This window comes from Gorilla gorilla, chromosome 9, assembly GCF_029281585.2.
Source record: "Gorilla gorilla gorilla isolate KB3781 chromosome 9, NHGRI_mGorGor1-v2.1_pri, whole genome shotgun sequence".
NCBI classification, from domain to species: domain Eukaryota; kingdom Metazoa; phylum Chordata; class Mammalia; order Primates; family Hominidae; genus Gorilla; species Gorilla gorilla.
In genome coordinates, this window is record NC_073233.2 from 10,940,574 (window position 1) to 10,953,929 (window position 13,356).

The 13,356-nt window shown below is 40.1% G+C and overlaps 2 protein-coding genes across 2 annotated transcripts; both read left to right on the top strand.

The window, feature by feature from the left end:
• Nucleotides 1-2,982: 2,982 nt before the first annotated feature.
• LOC101141682 (olfactory receptor 52I2) lies at nucleotides 2,983-9,517 on the top strand. Its single transcript, XM_055355243.2, has one exon. It carries the CDS (start codon nucleotides 3,005-3,007, stop codon nucleotides 4,055-4,057), a length of 1,053 nt encoding a protein of 350 aa, XP_055211218.1. The 5' UTR covers nucleotides 2,983-3,004; the 3' UTR covers nucleotides 4,058-9,517.
• A 638-nt stretch (nucleotides 9,518-10,155) lies between these two features.
• LOC101142067 (olfactory receptor 52I1) lies at nucleotides 10,156-11,190 on the top strand. The gene has a single exon (XM_031007707.3). It carries the CDS (start codon nucleotides 10,216-10,218, stop codon nucleotides 11,188-11,190), a length of 975 nt encoding a protein of 324 aa, XP_030863567.3. The 5' UTR covers nucleotides 10,156-10,215.
• Nucleotides 11,191-13,356: the final 2,166 nt, after the last annotated feature.

Genomic DNA, 13,356 nt, shown 5'->3' on the forward strand with positions numbered 1-13,356 from the left:
AAACAACTGAGGACTCCTATCACAGCTGTTGTTGGCACCTGGGTGTGGAGTCAATCAGTGCTAGGCTTTCTAGGAGGTTAATTGAAGGGGCAAACATATGTCTTTTGGTTAGGATTAAGAACCTGGTAAATGTTCCTCCAGTGCTTGGCTAACGGAGAAAATGTCTACTGCAGTAGATGGGATTCTGAGCATAGAATTCCATTAATCTGATCTATTTCATCACTCAGGTAGAAGTGATGCCCCGATGAGAACTTAAAAAGGGGAAACTAGAGACAGTATACAAGGGTAGGGATATGGCAGCTTCTTAGTATGGAAACCCTTTATTCAGGAGAGGCACAGGAAGAAATAGATAAAGCAAGCTAGTCTTGAGGCTTGGCAAATAAGCACACATCATTTAAGAGTGCCTGAACACCTAAGACAGTTCTTGGGCTATATATGACTACTGTTATGTCAACACAAATCACACAATTGATGTGGTGAACTACTAGGCTGAGGCCTTGAGAGATACAAATTAGAACCATGAGGGTTTGAGAAAAGAGATCACGTGTCCTTAACATAGTCTAGTCCATTCTTGGCATCTGGAGTTCAGGTCTGTGACCAACCTACATGTCCATTTCTCTGGAAGTGAAATGATCTAATGGCAATAGGAAAAAGAGTTGAAGTAGCAATTTAGCCTGAAAAAGAAATATTTGTCATACTTGCCTCCACTCCTTAATCTGAATTCAGTTTGGCAAGAGTTGTTATATGACAGCAGAAGTGGAACCATTCTTAGGCTTTCTTATTAAAGATGGGTTGTAGGCCAAAGTAAGGGAGATGGTTGTCACAGGTATGATGAAGAAACAAAAAAAAATAGCAAGCTAGCAGACAACAAAAATTCTAAACTTGAGAACTGATCTATAATGGGACAGATAGTGGGCTCCTCATCATAGTCCAATTAGAAGAATCTTGCTGTGTATAGCCTGTGGTTGAGACATCTTCAGTGGTAGATTATGGGAGGACAGGAGAAAAGCTCAGGCAATGTGGGTTGAGTGGCTTTTTACGTTTTAATAGTGGTCTTCAAGTCACACACACCCATTTAAGGATGCTACTTGCAGCAATCTAAAAGTATGGGATTTATGCAGGGAAAACAGTTTCATTTTATATTAGCTACATTTTATTGAGCACCTAAGCACCAAGCATCACGCTAAGCATTTTTACAAAGCTTATCATTTAAGTCTCAAAATATCTCTATGATGTATGTACTATTATCTCCTTTTTATGGATGAAGAAACTGGGGCTTGGTGCGTTTACATAATTTGACTAAGGCAAAGTGGCTAGCAAGTGATAGAGTGGATTTTTAAGTCTATGGGTATGAATCTAGAACTAATACTTTTCGCCTCTTTGCTATCCTGCCTCTTGATGATGTAGGAACAGTACCACATTTTGAGTGTGGTACATGAAAGTATGCAGGATTTGTAGGCTGTATTCTGAAGAAAAAAACCTAGGGGTTCCATGAAGAAGATCAGCCAATGTCTCCCAAAGCTGAATGTTACCACCAGAAGAGGCAGCGCCCCTTGCAAGGAGTATTCTCACATGGCTGGGAAAATGTGTCCATGACCAAACATCATATGAAATCATTGAAACCAATCATCCTAAGGAGAAAGTAACTAAAGGGCTACCACGCAGGACTGTAATGGTAGTTTAGGCTGACTACTTCTATTTTGGGTTCTCCAGCCAGATTATTCACATTATATGATATGGTAACACCTGAAAGAGGCAATGGATGGTGAATGCAGCAATAAACAGAGATCAACAAGTGGTAGAGCTCAGCTGCTGGCTGTGCACAGCAGTAGCTATCTTTGTCTCATCAAACCTGGCCAAGTGAAACCCCGAATCTTGTTTTATCCACAGTTGTCTTCTTGACTATCCATATTGGGCTGGATGGACACCTGGGAGTCATAGCTTAAACCCAAAACTTACCACACACTTACTACATGATCTTGGCTAGAATATTTAATCTCATTTAAGTTATACAAACTGTGTTGTATGGAATGGATGTTTGATCTATTTTACAAATGAAGGAATACACTCAGACTATGAATACTACACTTTTTAACATAGTACTAGCACATACTATGTTCATAATAAAGTGCTTAACTTTCTAAAGGATAAAGCTTCCTTGTTGCCTGGAATGTCTTGGTAGTTTATCATGAAAAAATAGCTGCATTGAAAAATCATAAAAGCTTACTGGGTAAAGTTCATCTATAAGGTAGTCCCAAGGTTTTCTTTGTAGTATTTTAATCTATTAATTGAACCTAAGTAAATAGGATATTCAGGGCAAAGTTTAGAGAAGGTAAGGATTATATTTCCAGGTACTTTATTATCTCCTATGGAAGCTGATTATGTTGTTCTCTAATGATCTTATTTTTCCCAACTCATTCATGTATTTCTTTTACCACAAGGATACTTCTTTCATATTTTTTTATAGGCACTGTACCAAGAATAAAAAATACGATATGTTTGACCTCAGGAAGTTTTTGTTCATATAACAATTAGTAACTGAGCGTACAGAGATGAAAGACAGATTCATTTCTCTGTTTATCCTTCATTCTGTGGAAACTTAACCATAATAAATATATATTAATAGACTTCTTTTTAATAGACTTGTGACCTCAGTTATGGATTACACCCTTTGTATAAGATCATAAACAAGAGACATACACCTTAATGCACACAATAAAGTCTAGGGAGAGCATTACAATGATCAACTTAGTCTCTCTGAGGTCACGATGGGAGATTGCATGAAAGCTCAGAGGAAAGGGTATGGAATGGGGAAGGAAGAAAGCAGAAAAGGCTTTCCAAAGGAGGTAAGCCATGAGCTGATCCATGAACAATGAATACAAATTTGGAAGGGAAGAATATTAAGGAGGATAAAAGTGGTACAGGATAATTTTGTCAGATGCCACATTTTTGATCCTGAGATTACCACCAAACTGAGAATATCCCTAGGTTTTCCCAGCACCACATGTATCAACAAATCTTATGGGACTGCATTCTTCTCATACATCATTTGTGCATTAACGGGAAAAAAGTCTCACCTGTGATGCTGGGTCCAGCTTATAACCACACAATGGAAACCCCTGCCTCCTTCCTCCTTGTGGGTATCCCAGGACTGCAATCTTCACATCTTTGGCTGGCTATCTCACTGAGTGCCATGTACATCATAGCCCTGTTAGGAAACACCATCATCGTGACTGCAATCTGGATGGATTCCACTCGGCATGAGCCCATGTATTGCTTTCTGTGTGTTCTGGCTGCTGTGGACATTGTTATGGCCTCCTCGGTGGTACCCAAGATGGTGAGCATCTTCTGCTCAGGAGACAGCTCCATCAGCTTTAGTGCTTGTTTCACTCAGATGTTTTTTGTCCACTTAGCCACAGCTGTGGAGACGGGGCTGCTGCTGATCATGGCTTTTGACCGCTATGTAGCCATCTGCAAGCCTCTACACTACAAGAGAATTCTCACGCCTCAAGTGATGCTGGGAATGAGTATGGCCATCACCATCAGAGCTGTCACATTCATGACTCCACTGAGTTGGATGGTGAGTCATCTACCTTTCTGTGGCTCCAATGTGGTTCTCCACTCCTACTGTGAGCACATAGCTTTGGCCAGGTTAGCATGTGCTGACCCCGTGCCCAGCAGTCTCTACAGTCTGATTGGTTCCTCTATTATGGTGGGCTCTGATGTGGCCTTCATTGCTGCCTCCTATATCTTAATTCTCAGGGCAGTATTTGGTCTCTCCTCAAAGACTGCTCAGTTGAAAGCATTAAGCACATGTGGCTCCCATGTGGGGGTTATGGCTTTGTACTATCTACCTGGGATGGCATCCATCTATGCGGCCTGGTTGGGGCAGGATATAGTGCCCTTGCACACCCAAGTCCTGCTAGCTGACCTGTACGTGATCATCCCAGCCACCTTAAATCCCATCATCTATGGCATGAGGACCAAACAATTGCGGGAGAGAATATGGAGTTATCTGATGCATGTCCTCTTTGACCATTCCAACCTGGGTTCATGAACACAATATCTGTTCAGATCCAGCCAACTTCAAAGATGCCTTAGAGATCTGTAGAGCTTAGTTTACCTGGTGCTACAGGAATTCTAAGATGAAGGTGTAAAGGATATCCTTGCATAACTTTTCAATTACTAGCAGGAATGTGAATGAAATGTTTCTGATTTTCTGAGGGCTTTCTCAGTGGATTCAATCAACTTGTATCTGAATTAGAGACAAGTTTTGGTAGAGAATACACATTTGATTGAACTTATGTTTCCCTGCTCTTTAGGAATGTGCTAGGTTAGGCTGAAGAAGGCACAAAGCCTCTTCCTGCTCCTGCCTCACCAACTCTTAAAATGAAAGACAACAAAGACTGCTCACCATTCTCTTCATGAACAGCTATGTGTCCACTTAGGATCTGGGGAACTGAGAGCATGCAACTGTATTTCTTAGTTTTTCATACTTCCAAATAGTTATCTACCCTTTGCCATTAAAAAGAAAAACACTAGAAACTTTATAGCTTGTGCCTGTTGACTCTTTTCTGCCAACTTTATTCCTTTCCACAGATGATTCTCAGGCAGAAGACATGAACTTTAAAACATGGCCCCATGCACCCCTCTAGCCTCTTGTATTTTCAATCCCTTTCAAGTCCCCTGACTCTACTGCCTCTGGTTTATCCTCTATTTGGAGAATATGTCCCTTCTCATACTTTTGTGCTCAGGTGCATGCTCTATCTCCAGTTGAAAAACTCATCTTCCTTGCCCTCCCCTACATCCTCTTTCCCTTCTCCGTTCAACAGGATGTTATAACAGCATCATGGGAAACATTTAACCAGTGAAACCTGGCCCGAGTCCCCAGGCAGAACTGAGGAAATGTGAACTCGACTTTGAGATATGAAGTACACTGTCAGTGTGAATAGTTCTACCATAAAGTGAAGTGAAATACGGTTATTAGAATTTAGCTCTTGACTCTCTGGCTTACTTGCTTTGTGACTTTTATGAGCCTCAGCTTTCATCTATAAGATGTTGATGTGATGATGGCAGCTACTTCAGGAGGTTCTGAAAACTGACTGAGATAATCTTTGAAAAGAGCATTTGTTATGATGCCTGGCACATTGTGAACTTTCACAAATCCTACCTATCATGGTTTTTTTGTTTGTTTGTTTGTTTTCCTTTCAGGATGCACTTTATACTCTTAGTCTAACTTTTAGGTATCCTCTGAAAACTTGAAGAAACAGACTCTTCAGCCCGTAAGCATCTGCCTCCTCCTGCTATCTGGAAATCCCCAGGGGCCAGAGCACAAAGATAAACCAGTCTCTTGAGGAGTAGCAATGTTTGGTTGCTGGGTAGAGGCCAAAGGAAGGTGGGTGTCCAGGGACAAGTCAGGATGACTGAGTATCCAGAGGGAAGAGGACCCCAATGAGAAGTCTTTGGAAAGGACAATATGACTCTCCATTGTTTGTTCGTATTTGATTTTGTTTGCACTTCCTGCTCCTCCGAAGGTATCCTGTATTAACCCCTCTTCTTTTGCGTGAAAGAAATGTGGACTATGAGGCATGGACTCATTGGAGAAAGTGAAACAGAGAAAACTCTCAGACTGTGGGTAACTGACTTGGGCATTAGTGTTGGGCTGATGGAGTCTGAAGGCCAGATCACCCCAGAATAGAAAATAAAAGCCTTTACTCTTCCTATACAGGGCTGTCTAGGTGCGGTGGGTATTACTGATACCAAGAATGTATGAAAATGATATTTGGATAGGAAAGGTGGGAGAGAGAATGGGACATATAATTAATTGAAAGCAGAGAGGAAGGGGTAGGTATAATATTGGCATGGTGGAGAGACAGTTTTATGGGACTAAGAACAGTTATGAGGAAAAAACCCCAGTAGTAGGGCTGATTGGGTGCATGTTTGGCTGAAGAGGGGAAGTATCCAGGTAGGAAGAAAGGGTTATCATAAACAGAAAGGCTTGATTCAAATGCATATGCCTTTAAGACATTTTCATTTTGAATTATGTATTCCTCACTCTTTTAATAGAAATGAAAAATTCTCCCATATCTTATGATTTGTGAATCATGAGTTGTTGAAATTAAGGGACTTTTCTGTGCTAGTTTTAAGTAATTGGCTCTCCAGGTCTGCATGTGAATATCCCCACAGTATTGAAGGCAAAGGCAGTTGCAGGGCTGAAAATAGATCTTAGGATAACTTACCAGAGCTTTCTGAAAACAGTAAACATTAACAACCAGAGGGCACTGGTGTCTGTATCTTAACCTCAGTAGTGCCTATGTAGGTGTGTTCATGTGTTCACATAATAAATATTTATCAGGCTATATATCTGAGATTTGTGCATTTCCCATTATATTCATAGTGTTTTAAAAAGTTAATGAAAAATCAGGGAGCAGGCAGTTGTGTTAAATGTTTTGGAGATGTCAAGTAAAACAAAAGGAAAAAGAGTTACTGGACTGGCAACAGATGCTTGATGGAGATCACTGTTAATCTTAGCCAAACAATGTTCAGTATCAATAGGTTGATTGAAATAAATATTTGTAGAAAGAAACAACTAACCAAACCAAGTGTCCTGTTCTTTGCAAAGACTGACAATGTAAATCTCCAGCAACGCTAATTGAGAAGAAATGTAAATGGAGATGAAAAAGAAAAACACTCTCAAGGGCATGAAAGGTATGCCCAATTAGAGCTTCCAGGGCTGAGGCCTCAGCATCAGCTGAGGCTGCCTCTTGAAGAAAGGTGAATTTAAACAGGGCAGCCAGGGGAGGAACATTCTGGATCAGAGGTGAGTGGGGAAGAGGCTGTTTGGATTCTCAAGCTTTATGCAGCCCTTTATGCAATAATGCACAAGTCTGAGTTTGTTGCATCCAGATCACATGTGGCAGTCTCAAGCATACCCTGAATTTTTCTTTCACTCTTCACTACCGTTCTACTTCAAAAGCTTTCCCTTGTCTTCTCATGATCTATCACTGAAGATGTCTCACCCAGTAGCTACACAGCAAGGTTTTTATAATCTGATTATGATGTGGATATCACTAATTTATTCAATCTGTGCCATGATATAGTATTTCTTAAGCTCAGGGATTTTCTTTTTGGTTGGTTTCATATAGATCACAGTCTGTAATCATGTCTCCAAAACTTGATTTTTTAAATAAAACTCCTGAGGACTTTACCACAGCTGCTGGTGGTACCTAACTATGGGGCCCATCAGTGCTAGGCTCTGTAGGAGGTGAACTGAAGGGGCAAATGTATGTCCCAGGATTAGGATTGAGAACCTGACGAATGCTCACCTAATGCTTGGCTAAGAGAGAAAATGTGTACGACAGCAGATGGGATCAAGGCACAGAATTCCATTAATCTGATTTATTCCACTACTCAGAGAGGAGCCAGAACCCTGACAAGAGGCAAAAAGAGGTAGCTTGAGACAGTATCCAAGGGTAAGGATATGGTAACTTCTCACGATGAAAGTCCTTTTTTTCAGGAGTGGCACAGGAAGCGATAGTTAAAGCGGGCTAGTCTCAAGGCTTGGCAAATAAGCACCTTTCATTTAAGATTGCGTGAACACCTAAGAAACAGTTCTTGAGCGATATATGACTACTGTTTTGTCAAAACAAATCACACAGTTGCTGTGGTGACTCATTAGGCTGAGCCCTTGAGATACAATACTAGGGTGATGAGGGTTTTAGGAAGGAGATCAATTGTATTTAATATGGTCTGGTCTACACTTGAGATTCTAAGTCCAGGTCTGAGACAAAGGCATATGCCCACGTCCTAAGGAAAGAAAATTATCTGAGAACAATAGAAAAAATATTTGAAGCAGTAATTTAGCCTGGAAAAAATACTTTTCATGCCCACCTCCACTCTATCCTTAATCTGAATTCAGTTTGGCAAGAGTTGTTTTATGGCAGCAGAAATGTGAGCTATGCTTGGCTTTCTTATTAGAGATGGGTTGTAGGAAAAACTAAGGAAAACTTTTTCACAAGTGTGATGAAGAAAAAAATAGCAAAGCAAACAAAACAAAACATCCTAAACTTGAGAATTGACCTATAATGGAACAGATAGTGGGCTCTTATCATAGTCCAATGAGGAGAAACTTGTTGTGCACAGCCAATGGGTGAGACATCTTCAGTGGCAACTCATGGGAGGACAAGAGAAATTCTTCAGGCAATGCAGGATGAGCAGCTTTTTACTTTGTAAATGTGGTCTTCAAATCACATACACCCATTTAAGGATGTTATTTGGAGCAATCTAGAAGTATAGAATTAGGCAGGGAAAACTGTCTTCTGTTTTACTATATTATAGCTACATTTTATTGAACACCTATGTACCAAGCATCACGCTAAGCACTTTTACATAGCTTATCACTTAAATCTCAAAATATCTCTGTGAAGTATTATTAACTCTGATGGGTGAAGAAGTTGAGGCTTGGAGACTTACATAATTTGACTGATGCAAAATGGCTAGCAAGTGATAGAGTAGGGTTTTCAGTCTAGGAGTATGAATCTAGAACCGATGCTTTTTGCCACTTTGCTATCCTGCCCTTTGATGATGTGGGACCAATAACATATTTTGAGTAGGGTACACAAACGTATGCAGGATTTGTATGCTCTATTCTGATGAAATAGAATCTAGGGGTTCCATGAAGAAGATTAACCAATGTCTCCAAAAGCTGGGTGATAACATCAGAGGAAGGAGCCTCCCCTTGTAAGGAGTCTTCTCAGATGGCAGGGAAAATGTGCCTATGACCAAACACCATATGAATATGAAATCATGGAAACCAATCATCCTAAGGAGAGAGTAACTAAACAGCTATCACACAGGAATAGAATGGTAGTTAATGCTGACTTCTTTACATTCAGGTTTCCCCACTTAGATTGTTACATATTATATGATATGGTAATACCTGAATGAGGCAATGGAGGGTGAATACATCAATAAACAGAGATGAACAAGTGGTAGAGCTCAGCTGCTGGCTGTGCACAGCAGTAGCTATCTTTGTCTCATCAAACCTGGCCAAGTGAAACCCCTAACCTTGTTTTATCCATAGTTGTCTTGTTGACTATTTATGTTGGGCTGGATGGACACCTGGGAGTCATAGCTTAAACCCAAAACTTACCACACACTTACTACATGATCTTGGCTAGAATATTTAATCTAAGTTATACAAACTGTGTTGTATGGAATGGATGTTTGTCTTATATTACAAATGGAGAAATACACTCAGATTATGAATACTACACTTTTAACATAGTACTGGCACATACTGTGTTAATAATGAAGTGCTTAACTTTCTAAAGGATAAAGCTTTCTTGTTTGGAACATCTTGGTTATCAGGAAGAGGGAGTTAGTTGTATTAAAGAACCATAACAACTTATTGGGGAGGGGGGGTCATCTATAAGGTAACCCTAAGATTTTCCTTGTAGTAATTTAATCTATTAACTGAACCAAAGTGAATAGGATCCAGGGTAAATTTAGAGAAGGTAAGGATTATATTTATTTATAGATAATTTATAATCACCTGTAAAATATGATAATGTTATTCTCTAATGGTTTTATTTTACTGAACTTACTAACGTATTTCATGAATCACAAGAATGCTGAATTTATGTTTTGTCTATGCAATATGCTGAGCATATAAAATGTGATGTTTGTTTTCAAGAAGTTCTGGTTTCAACATTTAGTAACAGCACACAGAGATAAGTCATTCTTTCCTCTGTTAATCGTTCTTTCTGTGGAAATTGTTTACTGTAATGAGTACATATATCTTCATTCAAGTGACTTGTGACCACAGCTATGGATCACAATCTTCCTATAAGGCACTTGAGTGCATACCATAAACTCATACAGTACTGGAATTGTCGATTTAGTCCCTACAGGAGATTTCAGGAAACTGCAAAAGAGGTAATTAACTTAACCTGGGCATGGGGTTGGGGGAGGAAGAGAGCAGAACACAAGTCCCTAAGGAAGGAATTCACAAGCTGATCCTTCAACAATGAATAGAAACTTGTAAGGAGGATGAAAAGTAGCACAGTATTAGAAGTCATTTTTCTGATCCTGCAATACCACCAAGCTGAGAATATCCCTAGGTTTCCCCAGCACCACAAATAGGAACTAATCTTATAGGACTGCACCATTCTCTTACATCATCTATACATTAATAGGCAAGAAGTCTCACCTGTGATGCTGGGTCCAGCTTATAACCACACAATGGAAACCCCTGCCTCCTTCCTCCTTGTGGGTATCCCAGGACTGCAATCTTCACATCTTTGGCTGGCTATCTCACTGAGTGCCATGTACATCATAGCCCTGTTAGGAAACACCATCATCGTGACTGCAATCTGGATGGATTCCACTCGGCATGAGCCCATGTATTGCTTTCTGTGTGTTCTTGCTGCTGTGGACATTGTTATGGCCTCCTCGGTGGTACCCAAGATGGTGGGCATCTTCTGCTCAGGAGACAGCTCCATCAGCTTTAGTGCTTGTTTCACTCAGATGTTTTTTGTCCACTTAGCCACAGCTGTGGAGACGGGGCTGCTGCTGACCATGGCTTTTGACTGCTATGTAGCCATCTGCAAGCCTCTACACTACAAGAGAATTCTCACACCTCAAGTGATGCTTAGAATGAGTGTGACCATCACCATCAGAGCTATCACAGCCATGACTCCATTGAGTTGGATGATGAATCATCTACCTTTCTGTGGCTCCAATGTGGTTCTCCACTCCTACTGTGAGCACATAGCTTTGGCCAGGTTAGCATGTGCTGACCCCGTGCCCAGGAGTCTCTACAGTCTGATTGGTTCCTCTATTATGGTGGGCTCTGATGTGGCCTTCGTTGCTGCCTCCTATATCTTAATTCTCAGGGCAGTATTTGATCTCTCCTCAAAGACTGCTCAGTTGAAAGCATTAAGCACATGTGGCTCTCATGTGGGGGTTATGGCTTTGTACTATCTACCTGGGATGGCATCCATCTATGCGGCCTGGTTGGGGCAGGATATAGTGCCCTTGCACACCCAAGTCCTGCTAGCTGACCTGTACGTGATCATCCCAGCCCCCTTAAATCCCATCATCTATGGCATGAGGACCAAACAATTGCTGGAGGGAATATGGAGTTATCTGATGCACTTCCTCTTTGACCACTCCAACCTGGGTTCATGAACACAATATCTGTTCAGATCCAGAGCATTCTAGCCAACTTCAAAGATGCCTCAGAGATCTGTGGAGCTGGATTGGTTTACCTGGTACTATAAGGAATTCTGAGATGAAGCTATAAAGGATATCTTTGTGTAACTTTTAAATTTCTACCAATAATATGAATGAAATGTTTCTAATTTTCTGACATTTTTAATGGGTTAATATGATAGTGTCTGAATCAGAGTAAGTTTGGTATAGAATACAGCTCTGTAATTTTTCCTTCTATAGCTTCTGACCTATATTTCCTACCTAATATCCTACCATCCCCTCTGCTGAAGAAACCAACTGTTTGGTATCTTCCCCTTAACCTGACTGATATTCTCAGAACTGTTCTTTCCTCCAAGTGATTACATGGAAGAAGCTATTAATATATGACCCTGCCCTCTGGCCCAATAGTGATCTCACTCCATTTGGGTCCTATGCCCACACCTAGACCAGGGTCCTTCCCAAGCTGTATGGTCTACTGTTCATCTGGGGAGATATAAACTTGGGATCAGAGATGGTGGTAATTCTACAACACATAAACTGGAAGGAGAAAATTGGGATTGGCCCATGCATCAAAAGCCAATCACCAAGAACGGATGAAGAGAATAAGTCTTTGGTTCTCTGATTCCAGATCACTTTGGACACCCAGGTATATTGTTATGTTCTGTAAAATACCACTTAACTTTTAAATGTATCTCCTATTGTTAAGCTAGTTGGAGTTAGTGAACCAATTACCAGCTTTTTGTTTTTAAGCAACAGAAGCTAAGTTAATATAAGTTCGGTTTTGGAAATCTTTCTTGTTGCTTCCTAGTCCCAGTCTGTGTAACTTAACCTTAAGGCATAAAAGAAAGGGATCAAATATACACAGGGTCTTTCTTCTTGTGGGCACCTCTCAGGGGGTGTGCTCTGCGATGAAGAGGCTAATAGAGAACAATGTAGATAAAGAAGCTGACAATAGCAAAGACTTGGAACCAACCCAAATGTCCAACAATGATAGACTGGATTAAGAAAATGTGGCACATATACACCATGGAATACTATGTAGCCATAAAAAATGATGAGTTCATGTCCTTTGTAGGGACATTGATGAAGCTGGAAACCATCATTCTCAGCAAACTATCACAAGGACAGAAAACCAAACACCGCATGTTCTTACTCATAGGTGGGAACTGAACAATGAGAACACATGGACACAGGAAGGGGAACATCACACACCGGGGCCCGTTGTGGGGTGGGGGGAAGGGGGAGGGATAGCATTAGGAGATATACCTAATGCTAGATGAGGAGTTAGTGGGTGCAGCACACCAACATGGCACATGTATACATATGTAACAAACCTGCACATTGTGCACATGTACCCTAAAACTTAAAGTATAATTAAAAAAAAAAGGAAGTTGAAATGTAATCACTCTTCTCCAGGTCACTGGATGCTTCCATGATTTTTGGTTTTGTTTTTCCCCTTCAGAAAATCTTGAACTGAGTAATCAGTATATGTTAGAAGAAAAAGATCTTATATATAAGAGATATGTACATTTGAAAATCTTAATAAAAAGATAATTTCCTACTAGTGTTAAAATTAAAGTGCGAGAAGAAACTGTTGACAGCAAGCTACTATATCTGAGTCTTAACACTTCCTGTCTACTGAAAAACAACATTAATTCAGAGTATTAAAAATTAAATAAAACATGGAAAGCAGATAACACAAACTCTGACATATTGTATGAACTTAAAAATATACCCAATACATTTTTAATTCCATAATTTTAAGGGAGTAGTCCTATACTGCCCAGTACTCATATGACAACTCTTTCAAATAGACAAGCTCCTTAGTAACTTAACATCTATACTTTCTACTAATATTAGACTTGTTTACCTGCCAAGAATGTATTCAATTTTTGAATACCAGCAGAGTAGAAATCAGCCTCTTAAAAATCTGATAATGATGCACAGAGGTCCCAAAGGGCAGGAAAGTGAAACTTTTTCCCCTCACAACCCCCTAACGTAAAAACAAAACAAGATTATGAGGTTATAACATAAAAAAACAAGATTATAAGATTATAAGGTTGTTAAACACGTTTGATAAGATTTTCATTTTGAAATGTCACATTATTCTTTCTCCATAAGTAACCTGAAAAACTGGCTAGG

Excerpts from the sequence above, each read along its gene's own strand:
- LOC101142067 (XM_031007707.3), top strand. The coding sequence starts at position 10,216 with ATGCTGGGTCCAGCTTATAACCACACAATGGAAACCCCTGCCTCCTTC.
- LOC101141682 (XM_055355243.2), top strand. The coding sequence starts at position 3,005 with ATGTATCAACAAATCTTATGGGACTGCATTCTTCTCATACATCATTTG.